Source organism: Prunus mume, linkage group LG1, assembly GCF_029339155.1.
Source record: "Prunus mume cultivar Tortuosa linkage group LG1, ASM2933915v1, whole genome shotgun sequence".
Taxonomy (NCBI): Eukaryota; Viridiplantae; Streptophyta; class Magnoliopsida; order Rosales; family Rosaceae; genus Prunus; species Prunus mume.
This window is the reverse complement of record NC_142698.1, coordinates 3,127,249-3,145,215: the sequence shown is the minus strand read 5'-3', so window position 1 is coordinate 3,145,215 and position 17,967 is coordinate 3,127,249. Positions and strand designations below refer to the sequence as shown.

At 37.3% G+C, this 17,967-nt stretch overlaps 1 protein-coding gene across 5 annotated transcripts; it reads right to left on the bottom strand.

The window, feature by feature from the left end:
• Positions 1 to 5,745: 5,745 nt before the first annotated feature.
• On the bottom strand, positions 5,746 to 13,298 carry CIPK3 (CBL-interacting protein kinase 3). 5 transcript variants are annotated; one of them, XM_089043853.1, is made up of 16 exons: positions 13,064 to 13,298; positions 12,703 to 12,832; positions 11,933 to 12,163; positions 11,438 to 11,500; positions 10,258 to 10,329; positions 9,966 to 10,073; positions 9,795 to 9,875; positions 9,384 to 9,437; positions 9,159 to 9,284; positions 8,987 to 9,076; positions 7,486 to 7,608; positions 7,244 to 7,354; positions 6,821 to 6,934; positions 6,676 to 6,732; positions 6,513 to 6,587; positions 5,746 to 6,144 (listed from the first exon to the last, which is right to left on the bottom strand). In XM_089043853.1, the coding sequence occupies exons 3-16, from the start codon at positions 12,101 to 12,103 to the stop codon at positions 6,070 to 6,072; spliced, it is 1,320 nt and encodes a 439-aa protein (XP_088899979.1). In that variant the 5' UTR covers positions 12,104 to 12,163; positions 12,703 to 12,832; positions 13,064 to 13,298; the 3' UTR covers positions 5,746 to 6,069. The 5 variants fall into 5 exon arrangements, with proteins under 5 accessions (XP_088899979.1, XP_016651198.1, XP_088899981.1 ...); XM_016795712.2 differs by having other exon boundaries at positions 12,703 to 12,883; positions 13,064 to 13,245; XM_089043855.1 differs by having other exon boundaries at positions 12,687 to 12,832; positions 13,064 to 13,197.
• Positions 13,299 to 17,967: the final 4,669 nt, after the last annotated feature.

Here is a 17,967-nt window from a genome sequence, read left to right as displayed (position 1 = left end):
GAGCTTGTTGATCTTGGCTTCAATGATCACGACCCTCTCAGGAGCGAAGTTGCGTCTCTTCTACACCACTGGCTCGTTGGCAGGGTTGACATGGAGCTGGTGGCGGATGATGTTCGGGTCGATGCTAGGCATGTCAGATGGCAACCATGCGAACATGTCTTTGTTGTTCTGGAGGAAGGTGGTCAATTCTACCTTCTCATCTAGGCTTAGGCACAAGCCGATCCACAATTTTTTGTCCTGGCTAGTCAGGATCGAGGGGTACTAACTCAACGTCTTCCATAGGTTTCTAACATTCTTCAAGGGAGCCTTCCAGGAGGATTCCCTCGTCTTGATCCTTCTTGTTTGGGTTTTGGTGCCAGCCAATATGCGTTTCTTTGTCTGGCTGGCCAAGATCAGGGGGTACTAACTCAACGTCATCCTCAAGCTTCCAACCCTTTTCAGGGGAGTCTTCCTAGTGGATTCCCTCGCCTTGATCCTGGCTCCTTAGCTGCTATTGCGAGGTAGCAATTCTCTTCCCATTTGGGTTTGCTTGTCCTGCTTGGAGCATGTCCTGCCACTTCAGCAGCCTGCATTCTGGTGTGAATTGCAACTACTTGCTCTTCTTGAACCCTTGGGCTGTGCATCTCCTCGCCATGGCTTGGTCACTGTCGATCTGTCCAATCCCGCCCAGGGATGGGGTAATGATTTTCTGGTGTAGGGCAGATGTGATGGCTTCAACATTGTTAATCCATGGTTAACCTAAGATTCAGTTGTAAGGGAGACCTCGTCGATGACCATGACCACCGAGGGTGAGTAGATGTCAAGGTCAATTGTTCCCACAGTAATTGACTTGGCTCCATCAAAGTCGGTGACCAATCTGGAAAGTTTGATGATCTTGGGCTCCAATCCATCTGTTGGATAACAGATAGCTGTAGGATGTTGGCTGCGCTGCCCTCGTCCCCGTGAACTCACTCGATCACAGCTTGTTCAACTTGGATGCAAATGACTAGGGCATCATTATGGTGCAAATCAAGCCCGATCAAGTCCTTCTTTTGAAAGCCGATGATAGATGTGTCTTCAATGACTGGTTTGCTAGTTGTGACTTGGGAGACATAAGTCGCCTGCGTGATCTTTCTCTTAAGCTTCTTAGTGCTTAGCCCAGACTCTTGGGAGTTGATTAGAATAGTGTTGATATGTATGACTTTTTAGGGAGGTTTCTTGGCAGCTGCATCACGGTCCTCGATCTGCTGGATGACCTTCTTTGTGATAAATTTCATGCAATGGCCATCTTTGACCAGCTTCGCTAAGTGCCTTTTTCAAGCATTGTAGTTGTTGGTGTAATGACCGTGCTCCACGTGGAATGCGCAATATTTACTGGTGCCTCTCCTTGATAAGTCTCCCCTCAGATGCGGCAGTCTCCTCACCAACGACTTATCCTTCACTTGTGCAAAGATCTAGTGGATCGAGATAGTAAACTTAATGAAGGTTACTGTCTCCGAGCCTCTCTCTTGGGGCCGTGATCTGTGCTTGTCCCAAGCTTTGTGCTCAAACTTGTTGCTCAATTGGTTTACCTGCCTTGTCGGGTGGTCAGACTTGCTTGCTGACTTTCTTCGGGCAATACGGTCATCGTCCTAAAGTGCGTATCGCTCTGCCTTTGCAAAGACTTATGGCAAGGTTTGGCTTATGGTTGTGGCTAGCTCACGGTATACCTCTTGTTCGGTTGGCAAGCCTTTCTTAAAAGCTGAGGATGCAACTAGGTCATCGCATCCTATGATGTTCGCCTTCTCAGCCTTAAACCTTTTGAGGTAGTCTCGAAGAGACTTGTCTGGATTCTTGCACAAGTTGAACAGGTGGTCTGCATGCTTTTTGATCGTCTAGTAAGAAGTGTACTCTTTTCTGAAAATGAAGGTGAACTCCTTGAAGCTGCCTATCGACGAGGACAGTAGAGTGTGGAACCAACCTTGAGCTGCCCCTTGCAGAGTCATCGCGAACACCTAGCACATCAGGGCATCGTCTGCCTTGTATAAGATCATAGCGCTTTTGAAGTGCCACAAATAGCTATCGGGGTTAGAGTCCCCCTTGAACGGAGTGATGGACGGTGTTGTGAACCGCTTTTTCGGTGTAGCTCGTTGCACCTCGTTGGTAAAGGACGAGCAGTAGACTCGATCAATTTCCCTGCGCAAGGCCTCCTCTGTGCTTCCTCTAAGTTGGATACCTTGGAGTCGGTCATTCACTAGCCTCTCGACATCTTTTGCCCGTAGGGCTGGTGGCTCGGGTCGATGTTTTCGGTGCCTCAGCTTCCAAAGGTCGATCCTCTTGTTTATTATGCCCGTGGGGAAGATTAGGAGATTAAGCTTGTGAGGATTCCTCTACGAATTGTCGTTATGTAATGGTTCTCGAGTGGGTTGGTGTGCGTCAGCAGTTGCATTCATCACGCAATTGTTCAAGAACTCGAACTCTTTGTAGGCCCAGCCTAGATTAGATACTTCCTTGTGGGCCCAAGAGAGCGTGGACATTAGACTGTGGGCCCAGCTTCTCGTGTCCTTGGACCTAACCTCGACGAATCATCGGTGGCTCAGTACGGCTTGCGGATGTCTGCGTCTCATCAGCACAATCTCGTTCTCTCCCTTACCCGTTTGTCCCCATCTGACCAGCCTGGGACCTCTCGAACTACTCGCACGTCCTTCTCTCCTCGTCCCAGGATCCAAGGCTAGAGCCTTGATGCAAGTTGATCTGCCTGAGTAGCTAGCCAATCAAGTTGTTTTGATCGTTGACCATCTATGTGAGTTGATCAACCCGTGAGTTAAGGTCCACCTAACTGCGCGGGTCGAGTAGAGAGGTGTGCATCGGGTTGAATGACATATGGGCAAGGGCTCCATTGGACGCATACACAGGTGCATACGTCAAGTGTGGTTGCATAGGAGGAAGAGAATGGATTTGCTCCAAGACTGGGACAATGTCGAAGTAGCCATGGGGCTGTGCAACAAATTCGGCAGTTGAATGGTGCCACTACTGCTGCGTTTCGGAATAATAATTCCACATATGGAAAGGAATTATTCTTCCATGATTTGGCAAGATTGATGTAATTAGGGATTTGATTTAAATCAAATCCCTAATTAATTGCAAGAATCAAATAACTCCCAATTAAATCGAGTAACTCCCAATTAGGTCAAATAATTCCTAAATTGATTGGCATAATTATTTGACCTAAGATCTGAGATATTTTGCTTCCACAGTGTTGAATTCATTCCATTAGAGGTTAGCATCAAGGAAACCGTTGAAGCTTGAAGGAAAAGAATTTTGTCAATTTTTGAGTCTTCTTGTTTCAATACAGTAAAGGTCTTTGCAATAAATTAAGTTTGTGTTATGTTTCAATTGGTGTTTTTGGTTTAGTGACTTTTAGTCTCCTCACACCCAAAAAGAAAAACAAGGTCTTTTTTATTTTTTAGTTTATGATTGCTTATATCGTTCAGTGAATTTCTAGACAAGTGTTGCATTGCAGTTTTACACACACTGCATTGCAGTTTCCATTTTATTACAATTGGCTAAATTGTTTTATCACTGGATATTGGTATGTTTTTTGAAGTTGATGGAAATTATACAATTGTGTCATCAATGGATATCTCTTTTTGACTTTGTTTAGTTGCTTGTTTTCATGATGGCTTTGCTTTTTGGTTTGTTTTTGTTTTTGTTTTTGTTAGTGTGGTTGCAATTTGATCAGAAATTGCAGTGCAATTTCTGATTGTTTAATTTGAATTTTTTAAATACAAATTTATAAATAAACCCAATTCTAGACATGTATTTATAAAAAATAAAAAAAAACCCAAACACTATTTAAACATAGAAACACACTCAAAATCAACCCTAAAATCAACAATTGTATATTTTTTGGGTGTGTTTATAAATGGGTTTTAAGTGTGTGTAATCATGGGTTTTGGGTGTGTTTATAAAGTGTTTTAGGTGTTGAGTTTTTTTATAATTTCAGCCCCCATTTTGGATGTTTTAATGAAACTCCCTTTTTTAAACGCCAATGATGATTGGATTTTAGGAAGAAGTCTATCTGATTTTGAAGCTATATGTTATTTTGACTTAGTTTTAGTATTTTAATCATGGCTTTTGCCTTTTTATTCCTTTACTATTTTGTTGAGTTAGTTTCTGTTTGGTCAGTTTTGGTTACAAAATGGATTGTAGTTTCTATTTTTAATAGTGAATTTTTTTTTTTTAAAATAACTTTAATAATTTTGTTTTGTTTTTTGTTACTCTTCCAATTATGTTTTTGTTAAATTGTAGAGCATGAGGTATTTGGTACAAATCTTGCATGTATTAGTGTTGAAATGATTTTTTTATTTATTTAAAAAAGGTGACTGGTAATATAAATATTGTGCAACTCAACTAATATTACAACAACCTAAATGAATTTTTTATTTATTTAAAAAAGGTGACTGGTAATATAAATATTGTGCAACTCAACTAATATCACAAGGTTGTTGTAGTGGTTTGTGAAAGAGGCTTTCCTCCTTTGAGAGTCAAGATTCGAGTCTCTTCAAGCACACAAAATTTTCTATTTTTTAAGGGTAAATAAATGGCAACGGAGTTTGTCACCGATTGGTGGCTGGCCAACAATGGGCGGCAAAGACAGTGGATGGCAGTGGCAGCTGACCGCAAGGGAGATTGCCGGAGGTGGACATGTGGCATAGTGTACTTGACTTAGAAGGAGTGACATTGTGTGTAATTTTGATGTTTTTTAATTACATTATTGTAAAATTAGATACTACTTTTTGGTCTTAGGTGAAATTGTATTCCTATCTTCTAATTAGTAAACTATATAGTGTTTTTAAATGAAAGCTCCCTTGATTTAAAGAGAAAAGCCAATAAACTTACTCGATCAAAGAAATGATCATATATATAATACATTATTTAATAAATACACATATTGCTAATATTTTTACTATAAATAAAGCCCTTTTATTACTGAATCTAAAATTTTGTTATGTATCTTTACATAAATTTCTCATATTTATTATTGTTATGTATCTTTACATTTGTTATTACTTGCATATTATTTATTTTTTAAATTATAGTGTTTGTTAGCTCACCCTCTACTTAACTTAAATTCACTCAAACTCATCTATAATGCATTTCTTTCAATTTTATTGTGTCAAAACAATAGATAATTGATTATTTGAACATCTTCTAAAAGTATTATTAAAAATTTCCAAGTTTTTCTACCACTTTCCGTCATTCTTATCTATTTTTTATCGATATCGATATCGATATTTTGTCAATATTTCCATCGATATTTTCGTATTTTTGGACCACTGATGTTTCCGAAACCCTCAATATTTAAATCCTTGCTATGACTAGCAAAGAACGTGTTGGGTTAGAGAAAGATGAGAGAGAAAAAGTATTTTGATGAGAGAAATTTACCTTTATGAGAAAAAACATTTTAATTTATTTTTCATTTCAAAATTTACCTTTGGGTTGATTTATTAGCACAAAGAAGGCAAAAGAACAAGTAGTCATATACGTGCATAAAAGTCCTATTTTGAAATTGATTTTTACGTAGTTCCAACATACATGTCCCTCCACGTGTTAAGCTTGCAACATGTGTGTTTATCCACGTGTTAAGTTTGAGTGATGCCACGCATAGGAGAACGTGATGAGAGTATTTGTCCAATATTGGAAAGTTAACGGTCCTATCATGGGCTTTTAAGAAGTAGGGTGTGCTTCGCTGCGGATGTTATCATCTTGCTCTGCTGCTAAGCCTGCATCTAAAGTCATACTGTATTGCCAATAGATAATAATGAAGTGTACATAATGTCTTCTAATCTACACCCACAAGCAGTAGAGTAGAGAAACTATCAACATCCATCTCTCATATTTGCAGCTCTATGTATATTTTCTATGCTTTCCGACATTAATAGCACAGAAACCATAAGGTCAATGGATGTCTGTCTAAATCTATCGAATGGGGGATAGAAAATGCCCCTCAAGAAAAAAGAAAAACAAAAGAAAGAATGCTGACATAAAACACCAACATTACTGGCGATGCACCATCATGGCAAAATTTGTTGAAATATAACGCTGATTTTACTTCATTTCTTGCATATCCTCCTCAGTCTTCCAAACAACATCCTCCAGGCATGTAGAGAGGTTCTTATAGAACTGCAGAGAAAAAAGGGTAAATAATTCAACTAACATTCAAGTATGTCAACTTCTAACCTCCAATGTACTAAAAAGCTAGCTCACATATGTTAAGGTATGTGATAAGTAGGCTAATAGTAAGCTAGCTCACATAAGTATCCCCCCCACCCCCCCCAAAAAAAAAATTTCCAAAACAAAAAAACAAAACATAAACAAAAACCAGGCCCTCTATCTTACTTGCACTTGTTCCAGACCATGCCCCGAGTACGACGACCATAAATCCTAGTAGGAAGCTTATTTTACATATCACATTTCCCAGAAAATTGGATAAACATGTCATGAGAATATACACATCAAATAATAAATAAAGTTCACAGAAGCAAGATTACCTTGTGGAACTCCAAGGTGTCCCCTTTGGCTTTTCGCACCTCAACCATGTGAAGAGAAGGTGCCACTTGAAATATCTGATCAATGCAAGTGTATGTAAAAACAAAGTCTAACTGATACTGATCTATCTTACTAGTTACATGATCAACACAACTTGATATGTACCTCTGTGGCAACATTAAGGTTTCCCTTTCTTCCAGCTTTCATGTTTTCAAGCCTCATCTGAGAGAATACATAAAACTCGTTATCTTCCCAACATAGTACACAAAATGCCTCAAATCCTAAAATTCCAAATTCTGCATGTCCTCACCTTGTAGTTTTTTTTATGTACATCAAAACCAAGAGGCTTTGCAGCTTCTTCAATTTTATGAATTATCTCATTGGCAGGGCATTTGGATGTGAACCTTGTTTCTCTCTTAAATTCCTGCAGATTAATTTTACAAAAGGATAAACAATAGCAGATAACATCAGAAAAAGCAATGTGTTTCATAGAACAATGCGTTTTATTTTAACTGTTTTTTAGTTTTCACTAATTACACTTATCTTTCCTATTACACAAATTTATGAAACTTAGCCTTTTATCACCAAGATTCCAAAGAAACCTAAAATGCTGATGAGAGAGTGATGGAAAATTTCACAACATATATCGGACTCCTTAAAACGTGTAACAGGCATAATACTATGTACAACACATGCAGCTAAAGAAATCCAGCATGCCCTTCAACAAGCAAACCTGTTCTACATCAAACAAATTCCCCAGGTTAAGCCCCTTTGACATTGAAATTAACTCAAATGCATTCATAGCTGCTGGTTGTTCTTCCTTCTTTTCTGTCACATGGTGCTCCTGTCATGAAACCAAGAACATGCATCAGACAAATTTTAGAATAGCACCAATTTCTTTCAAGAAACTTTTTATTATGCCTACCACCCAAAGACAAAATCTTATTCATAATTAATAGAATCCCTTCCACATACTTCTGAATCCTTAAAAACAGCTTCTACATCATCCAAGTTTGTATCTTCTTTCTCCTCAAACACAAGTGACTTGTAATCCTTCTTGAACCATTCATCTTCAAGAATTTCAGCAATAGTGATACGCTGCCATATAAAACAGGAAATCAGGATTGCCAACTAAATAACTGGTGGTGAGAGAACATTTAAGGAAAGTCCACATAAAAAATTTGGTAATTGATAAATTCTCAGTTCTGGAGGCCACTTCAAAAGCTGCACAAATTGTACTTTGAGGTACAATTATACATGCTCAACATATTCAAACAATCAGGTTAATGCAAATGAATTTTAAGCAACAGATCATATTATCATGAATTTTAACTAACAGATAATATTATCATGAATTTTAACGTGAATTTAAGAAATTGAAAGGGAAATAAATAAGTCAATTAGTAAAATTTTTTTTTTTTTTTTTTTAAGGAAACAGGATTTATTGCAAAAGTCAATAAATTACAAAGGTGGTCAAGATGACCACAATAAAATAGTAAAGGAAAGCAGAAACGGAGCAGGAAAAATGTTCAATATATGAATTCTTGGTTTCTGTCTCCATCTGTTGTGACTAAGGAAGGAAAATTATGAAATAAATATGTAACAAATGGATGACACAATGAAGGGTAAAAAGCACACAGCATAATGCCTCAGTTTATGCACAACTGACAGTGGTTAGGCACCTTCAAATCGTTTTGGTAATCATAGGAGATCGGAATGGATGTTCAAACTTGACCGTTGAAGGAAGGGTTTCCAAAACTTTATTTCTGTTTTGCCTAGGTAGTAGATCTTGAGTTCAGATGGAATTACGTGGAGGCATTCACTTCCTCTCATTCTCAGTTCCCCTTGCTATCATGGGGTTTCCATTCCTTTATGTTTTTGAACTTCTTATTGAGTTTTGTAACTAAGTAGACTATGCTCTCATAAATCCATGTTTAGGGTGACCTTTATTTGTTTAAAGTGTCTCAGACCTCTATGAGATTGTTGGAGATTGTTCTTTTGAGGATTAGGGATTATTATTGTGATTTTCGTACAGGTCAAGAATTTGGGATAGTGCTAATTACAGGGGAGACTGCTGGATTTTAAGTAGAAGTCGAGTCCTTATTTGCTCCAAGGTTTGGATCAAGGTTAGTTAGCTATTGGGCCCAACACCCAATTGGTATTGGACATGCTCAAGACTCCTCTACGGTTCCAAGGGGAGAAATCCAAGAGTGGGTCCCAACAGTTTCCTCTTTGGCTTTTTATGATTCCTTTGTTATTTTGTGTTTCACGGACTACTTGACCATGCTTCTAATTTCTTTTCTTTTTGTTTTCTCTTAATAAAACTGTCTTTTTTTAACCATAAAACCATTTGTTTTTAGCATGAATATACATCACTACCCAGGTGCAGATTGCAAAAAGTGGCACTATATTAATCAGATATGAGAATCGGCTCCAAAGCCATGAGCTTATCAACGGGATGCGCACAAGTACTTACAGTCATAGGATTGGGATCCAAAATTCGAGCTATTAACTTCATGGCACCAAAAGAGAGCCAAGGGGGACAAGTGAATTCAGCTGCTGAGATCTGCACACATAGCAACAGAAAGTAATAAACAGAAGATGAAGAAGACTACATGGTTGCAATATACAATCAGTAAATTGCTCACTTTTTTATACAGGGTCATAAGATTAGAATCATCAAAAGGCAAGTAACCTGCAAGCAATACAAAGAGTATCACTCCACATGACCACAAGTCCGCAGTCGCCCCATCATAGCCTCTATCATTAAGGACCTAAATTCAAAGAGAGTACATGTTCACAAGATTAAGGATCAAAAGTGTAGAAAGAGATATATAATGTGGAAGAAGTTTGGCATGAATAAATATCCACACCTCAGGAGCAACATAATTTGGAGTTCCACATGTAGTGTGAAGCAAGCCGTCATCCTGCCAGTGAAATTTTACAGTAAAAAATAAATGCTGGACCTTTAAGATGTATCATGTCATTTCAAAAATGAACCAACCTAATTAGAACAATAGTCGCATGTGCATCACAGATTACAGCGTACATGAAAGTCTTAAGTGAGCCAGAGACTAAATTTCAGATATCTTCAATCTTATAAATGTTATACCAATTTCAAGAATTTCAAAAAGAGTTCAAAACTTGTGTCTACAAATAGTTAGACAACTTAAATATATTTATATAGAACCTCCACACAAGAAGCTAACATCAGTAGGATCAAATGATATTTACAGATGAATGATGAAAGAAAGTGAATTGAGATGGCATTATATTATTTATACCCTGACTTGTTGGGACAGTGCACTCAATCCAAAATCTGAAACCTTAAGGTTCCCATATGCATCCAATAGCAAATTTTCTGGCTGCAAGAAAATACATGAAAATGAAAGGTTATTATTTATCGTTCTCTTATATTTATATCTGTTATTCACTTGTTTGCAAAGGTTAAGTACCTTCAGATCTCTATGATAGACACCTCTGCTATGGCAGTAATCAACAGCATTAATAAGCTGTTGGAAGTATCTCCGTGCTTCATCTTCTCTCATCCGTCCATGGTTTACCTTCAAATAGAAAGAAGTTTCCATCAAAAAATACGCACTCTCTACCAAATAATTAGCGGCCCTTGAAGAGAATATATGTTAAATGGGAATGGTTAAACTGTGTTCTGGACCCCAATATGTAATTTATTTTTGTAAAATGGATAATGCAAAAAAATTGAACAAAACTGGCAGAAAATTAACTCACAATTTTGTCAAAGAGCTCCCCACCGGTAACGAACTCCATAACTATAAATATCTTTGTCTTACTCCCCATTACCTGAAAATATGGAAAATTATCAAAAGACTCTGCACCTTAAGGAAATCAACTTAAGGTCAAAATGTAGTGCCATTTTTGCTGGTTTTCAATGGAGTCACTTTTCCCTTACTAGAAACTTCCTACCTAGTCCTGCAGCCAATTGCAAAATCTTGCACCACAGCAGCTCTACACTAGATGGAAGCTGCATATGGTCCACATCATCACTGCTACTGAAAACAGCCCACTTTTCTATTTTTGCTATGTTTTATTTGGCTAGAGATATTGTGGTGGTATGAAAAAATTACAACAATCCAACGCAAACAGAGAGTGAGAAGAAAGAGAGAGGGAAGGAATTGAACTTTTTCAGAGAACACAGTCTTCTTCTTTTTTAATCACATTTTCCTGCCAATTTGTAGTGGCTATGGATCATCAACTGATAGTAGTGAGGAGATACTTAATAGAAGAGGAAATCTGGTAAGAATTGTTTAAAATGCCTGCGATTTTGTATGTGTTCGTATTCCATAGCAGCAGTGATGTCTACCAGGCTTCTATTTGCTGCACATTGGCATTGATGAGGGTAGGAATCCACAGAATTGACAATGTTTTCCCCAAGGGAGTAAAGCTGTACTCATTAAAGATTAACATATGCAATACAAAATCATGACTAAAGTCATGTTTATCATCCCAACAGTGAAATATTAACATCTCCTGATGAAAGGTACCAGTCATTGCAATTTTGAACTTTCAGATTTATCCCAATACCATAAAATTTGGTAAGGTAGAAGGATAACTCCAATAAAAATGTGCTCCTTGGAAAAGAAAAAAGAAATGAAATTTTGGTTGGATTTTATTTTTCATGGACATGCAAACATCTCTTTGGAAACCTATTGAAGGAAGTAACATATTTTGGCTGAAGAAAACAGAAACAAGTTGGTGATATTCCTCCATTAACTTATGACATCCACATAACAAGAAGACCTACTTCAGATAACCTGCAAGGTGAATGTAGAAAGCCACACACCACATGTGTTGCACACTGAAGTTCACACACACACACACACACACACACACATATATATATATATATATATATAGAGAGAGAGAGAGAGAGAGAGAGAGAGAGAGAGACCTCAAATAACCGAACAACATTTGGATGCTTAATCAGCTTCATTGTTGCTATTTCCCGTTTAATCTGTAAAAGTATGAAAAAGCAAAACATATATGATTAGACCTTTATTACTAAGTCAACTTCTTAGCTCCTTTCTGCTAAAATTTTAAATTATGTTCAGGATATGCATACAAAAAGAAAACAGAAAAACAAGAACCCTTCTAAACTTTCCCAGGTACAAAATTTTTCAACCAATTAAATGTACATCATCTTAGGAATGCAATCCAACAAGTGGAATTAGGCCTGCAAACCATTTGCAAGACAACATCTCAAAATCTTTTCATATTTTAATGAAACAGCAACTGAGAAATAATAACTCATAGCCAAAGCAGAACAGAAAAGAATCTTCCGTAACTAGATCACACATGTAATGTCTAATTATATATAAAAACAAAAATTAAAGAAAAATAAGGAGGAGAGAGAATGAACTGCAACTAAGAATAATGTGAAAGGGACCTGTTCAGCCATCTTGTGTTTGAGAACCTTCTCTTTGTCAATAATCTTGAGAGCTACAGGTTCCCCAGAATCAGAATTTCTAGCAAACTTCACTTTTGCAAATGTTCCCTCACCAATTGTCCTTCCCACCTCATATTTACCCACTCGACGCTTGATTTTTTGTTTATTCATTCTCGATTTACTAATTCAATTTCTGACACTTGCAGTTGAGGGGGCTCTCAAAGAAGGGTCCTGAAATGCACATCAGAAAACTTGTGTCTCAGACGCATTAGATTGCCAAGGATAATCTAGACCAACATGAACATTATTTTAACTCAAGCAAAACCCAGAAACTACTTGTAGCATTGTAAACCCAACAAATTATGCAATAATTGTCTTGTGTTAAAAATTATATAAATTTAGTGATACAAGTGTTGGGTGACTAAAACAAATAGCACAGGTGCTAGGAGAAACCTCATTACTCAAATCAAGCAGCCAACTAGATACATACAACAAGAGTAGTCAAATATAGTTGGTGCTCTAAAACCACAATCCCAGATACAATACAACCAGAATGTGATCTATTTGCTCACACAACCAGAATTTACACCCACTTCATAAAACCCCAAGTAGTACAATCCGGATAAATAAATAAGAAAAAAAAAATCCGGATAAATAAGAAGACCAAAAAAATTAATTCAATCAAAGAAGAATCGTAGCTAAAATTTGACAACTAGTATCTACCAACAAAAAAAAAAGTGATCTTATTACAAACCCCAAAATTCCTTCACCTTCAAATATGCAAACCCAACCTCTTAAACACGGCATGCACTGCAGGTATTCAAAACCGAATTCCAGAATTGATCCGACCCAGATGACCCAGAAACGAATTTCTCTACACGGAGAGCCCAAATTGAAAAACTGAACACAGAAAACGCCTCTAAGCTGTCACAGTAATCTTCAATAATTGGGCTTCAAGAAACAACCAGAAGGAATTAATATGCCAATGAATGAGTAATTTAAGAAGGCAATTACTGAATATGAACATGAAAAAAACATGCGCATATACAAACAAATGTATGTGAAGAACTATTTTTTGAATTAAAAAATAATAGAATAATTGTAAAAGTGGAATTGGGAAAGAGAAAATACATGAGGATATAGTTGAAGTTAATGAGATAAAGAAGAGAGGGTGGCAGCTTGAGCTGAGCTGAGGTGTTGCCGATAATGGAATGGCTTTTGAGTTGTCTCGAAAGGCAACGAGAGACATTAGTTGACTGCTATGGAATCGTTGCAGACAAAGCTTAAAGCTGCGAATATTTTCTTCTCTCTCCTCCTTTTACCAATCATTTAAGCTTTTATTATTATTAAAATCACTATTATTTTTGGATTTTAATATATATTTAATCCATTTTATATATTGTATGAGGAAAATGAATTATTGAGTATGGCCTCTCTCTCCTGCCGCAAGAGAATCTGGTCCACGTGTTATGTGATGGGTTGTTCAGCTTTTTTCCTTTGTCGTACAGCTTCCTTCAGACTTGCAGGCCCACCTAAATCAGTAAATGCATCTTATCTACACTGCATCATTTATTATCTATTTCTATCATCCTTAATTTTTTTTTTTTTTTCTTTTTTAAGGATAAAATGTCTTTTCTTTAATTAATAATTAAATTAAGAATAAATTTCACTTTATTACACGAAGTTTTTTTTGTCTAAGGGCAAGTCCAGTGCGGAAGCCAAATTGGGCAAAAGGCTGCCCTCGCGAGCCCAAGCAGCTCCAGCACGGAAGATTGAGCCAGGGCAATCGCTGGGTCCCACCAGCAGGCCAATGGCAAGTCTCGCCAGTTTTGCCATGACGTCGATCTTGAGTGTCACGCTAACGCGTCGATATGGTAATTCAATTTTTTACCGCACGTGAATTACATGCGCCAAAAAAATTTGACTTCAGCGTCCGTCGTGATGACTTAGCTAAAAATTGCAAAAAATTCGAAAAAATTCTGAAATTTTTTAAAAAATACCCAAAAATTCTATATTTTTTCCCTATAAATACCTAACCATTTTTTTTACTTTCCACACCAAATCTTCATACAATTTCTTCTCCATCCAATATTTTTTACTCTCCACTCACATTATTCACTTTTCACACCAATTCTCCATACAAACTCTTCTCCTTCCAATATTTTTTACTTTCCACTCACAATTTTCACTTCCACACCAATTCTCCATACAAACTCTTCTCCTTCCAATATTTTTTACTCTCCACTCACATTTTTCTACTACTTTCCATTTGTATAAAAAAAAAAAAAAAAAAAACGAATAGCATCTTCTGTCGAAGTCGGAGGCTCGTGGTCAACTCAGGAAGATATTGCGTTGTGTCAATCTTGGGTGAATATTAGTCATGACCCTATCACGGGCAATGAGATGAAATTCCATCATATGTGGAGCAAAATTCATGGAGAATTTTGTCAAAGATTGGGTTCTATTCGGACCGAAATGACCTTATCTAGTAGCTAGAAACTTCTGAATAAAGAGTTATGGAAATGGAAAAATGCCTTGACAAAAGCAAAGGAGAACATTCGAAGCGGTCAAAATTTTACCGATGAGGTAAAATATTTATAATTTCCATTTTAATCAATTCAATGTCACTTTTTTTTATAGCATATTCTATTTCTTTTTCTTGCATAATCTTTTTTTTTTTCTTGTGCTCCTTTAATTTGTCTATATTTTCTTGCATAATCAATTTTATTTTTGCATTTCAAAATAGTTTATATTTTCTTGCATAATAATTTTTGTTTCTCGCACTTCCAATTATTTATTTTTAATAGATCATACAAGCACAAATGTGGTTCGGTGCCACGGGGCAAGGCAAAAAGAGTTTCGTGCATTTCCAATGTTGGGAAGTTGTGAAGGATTGTTCAAGATTCAAAATTATTCCCACCGGTCCAGCAATTGTGTTCAATGAGATGCCGCTCCACGATTCGCCATCAACCGATTTGCCATTGGGCTCCCCAATGGAAACGGAGTCACCACTCCCACGTCCGCCGAGACCTATTGGGAGAAAGGCGGCAAAGGTCAAGAGAGGAGGCACTTCGACCAATGAATGTGTACAATTATTGGAGCAAATAGCTAAGAACACCTCACTAAGAATGGAGAGAGATTTGAAAAGAGATGAAATGGACGTGGCACGAGAGGAAGCATTTGTCATTCAACAGCAGAAGGCACAAGACAAAGACATGGATGATAGAGAGATGAAAATCATGGCCATGGATACGAGTCATATGTATCCCGAAACAAAGGCATATTGGAAGCTAAGACGAAGGGATGTGATGAGAAGAAAACTTTTCCATGACGACGGACCTAGCAATACGGATTGGTTAAATGATGAAAACCATTAGGTTGTATTGAAACGCAAAGGCCATATGTTGTATTGTTGTATTGTTGTCTTGTTGTATTATCCTTTAATTTGTTGTATTGTTTCCTTTTTATTAAAAAAAAAAAGCATTAAATAAAATGACTATTTATTAAAAACATTTGAGCATCAAAACAAATATTAATTAAAAACAAACCTTAATTTATTGCAAACAACACACAAAACAAACCATACATAAAAGCATAATAATAATAAAAAGCATAATTCCAAAAAACACCACACACAAAATAAAGCATAATTAAAAACAAAGCATAATTCCAAACAAAGCACTAATCTTGACTTCATCCATTGTGATTGCCTTTCATCTCCCACAAGTGCTCGACCAAGTCACCTTGACGTATCTCGTGAACATATGAAGATTGCATTTCTTGATACCGATCAATCATGGGGTTGTTGAATCGACCATCCCAAAGTAACGGTTCGGGGCTCCATTGGTAGTCCATTTGGTCTAATCGGCTTTTCATATATTCTTATCAACGCCGTGTTCATTGGATCGGGTTCAAACACTTATGGAGCATCGTAGTCATACTCATTCTCCACAATCATGTTGTGGAGGATGATGCAAGTCATCATAATACTTCGTAGCACCTCCTCATCTAGCATCCGAGCAGCACCCTTAATAACCGCCCAACGAGCTTGCAAGATACCGAAACACCTTTCCACGTCTTTCCTGTAACCTTCTTGAAAGGAAGCAAAACTTCTTTCCTTCTCGGATTGGGGATTCAGAATTGTTTTCAAGAATATCGTCCATCTAGGATAAATTCTATTGGCAAGGTAGTACGCACTAGAGTATACGGTATTGTTGATTTGGTACGTGACTGGGGGGAATGACCTCGCAATACCTCATCGAACACCGGGGATTGACCAAGGACATTGAGGTCATTCTGAGATCCGGCAACCCCGAAGAAGGCATGCCAAACCCAACAGTCGAATGAAGCTACGGCCTCCAAAATTATACTTTTTTGGCCCTTCCGATTCCCGTACTCTCCTTGCCAAGCAGTAGGACAATTCTTCCACTGCCAATGCATGCAATCGATGCTTCCAATCATTCCTGGGAAACCTCGAGCCTAACCTTTTTGTAGAAGCCGTTGCAAGTCCCTTGGCGTAGGTTTGCGAAGGTACTCCCTCGTGTACAAATTTTCCACTGCATCACAGAATCTCACCAAGCACTCTAGGATAGTAGATTTTCTCATCCTTGCAATCTCATCCACCTGCTCTGCAGATGCCCCATAAGCAAGCATCCGCAAAGCAGCTGTAAGTTTTTGCTCTAGGATAAGACCCAAAGCTCCAACAGCATCATGTTTTTGAATGAAGTATGTGTCGTAATTACAAATATCATGCATGATTTTTTGGAACAAATGTGACTGCATTCTATATCTCTCTAGAAACTTAGAAGCGGGATATAACGAATTTGGGATAAAATAATCCTCCATGAGATTCTTACCCCGAGACTCCCTACGTCTGTCCACATTCGGGGTACGACGACGACGATGTTGCCTTGATTGATCCATCATACACACTACTGCTGCAAGCATTTGTTCCTCTTCTTAATCGGCGTCCCGATCTTCTTGAGCACATCTACGCTGGATTTCTTCCCTTTGTTTCTGTTGCCTCTCCAACACCCTCGACAAGTTTGACATTGAGAGTAGAATGTGTTTTGTAAAATCTGAGAAATGAAGGAATAGATAAGAGATGGTGTGAGAGGTATGAGTTGATAGTGTAGTTTTATAGAGGGATTTAGAAGATAGAGATGACACGTGGCACAATTTTAGAGGATGAAAATCTTATCTGAAATCTGAGATTATAATTTTTTAAAAATATCTGAAAATCTTATCTGACATGGGACACGTGGCACAATTTTAGAAGGTGAAAATCTTATCTAAAATATGAGATTATAATTTTTTTTTAAATATCTGAAAATCTTATATAACATGGGACACGTGGCACAATTTTAGAGGGTGAAAATCTTATCTAAAATCTGAGATTATAATTTTTTAAAAATATTTGAAAATCTTATCTGACATTGGACACGTGACACAATTTTAGAAGGTGAAAATTTTATCTAAAATCTGAGATTATAAATTTTTTTTTTAATATTTGAAAATCATATCTGACATGGAACACGTGACACAATTTTAGAGGGTGAAAATCTTAGCCGAAAATTTAATTACAAAAGATTATCAAAATTAATGGTTTAAAGTATAAAAAAATAGGAAATAAAGTACAGTGAATAGTAATTGCCTTAGACTTGCCCTAGACTTTGCCCTCATGAGTGAAACCACAAATGCAAAGGCTGACACTATTCACGTGAATAGTGGCAGCCCTTGCTTGCCCTTGCCTTAGACTTAGTCCTTGTGGGTGGAGATGCTCTAAGATGCATGCCTAATTTTGATTTTACTACCATTTTCATACCTCTTTTAGTTTAATTGTCAAATTTTCCGTTAAACAATGATATGGTATTCATAGTTCCACGTTGACTCACTGGATTTGCATACACCACCCCATACCCAAAAATTCTCAACACACCCAACCTATTCTTTTCCTCCCCAAATTCAACATTTTTCAACATTTTTTTCACAAATCCAAGACAAATTCAACATTTTTTTTTCCCAAATCCAACACA

Coding starts and splice junctions, on each gene's coding strand:
- CIPK3 (XM_089043853.1), bottom strand. CDS start 12,103: ATGAATAAACAAAAAATCAAGCGTCGAGTGGGTAAATATGAGGTGGGA. Junction 6,935..7,243: donor ATTTGTTTGATGTAGAACAG/GTTTGCTTGTTG, acceptor ATTAATCTGCAG/GAATTTAAGAGAGAAACAAG. Junction 6,145..6,512: donor ACACCTTGGAGTTCCACAAG/GTAATCTTGCTT, acceptor TTTTCTCTGCAG/TTCTATAAGAACCTCTCTAC.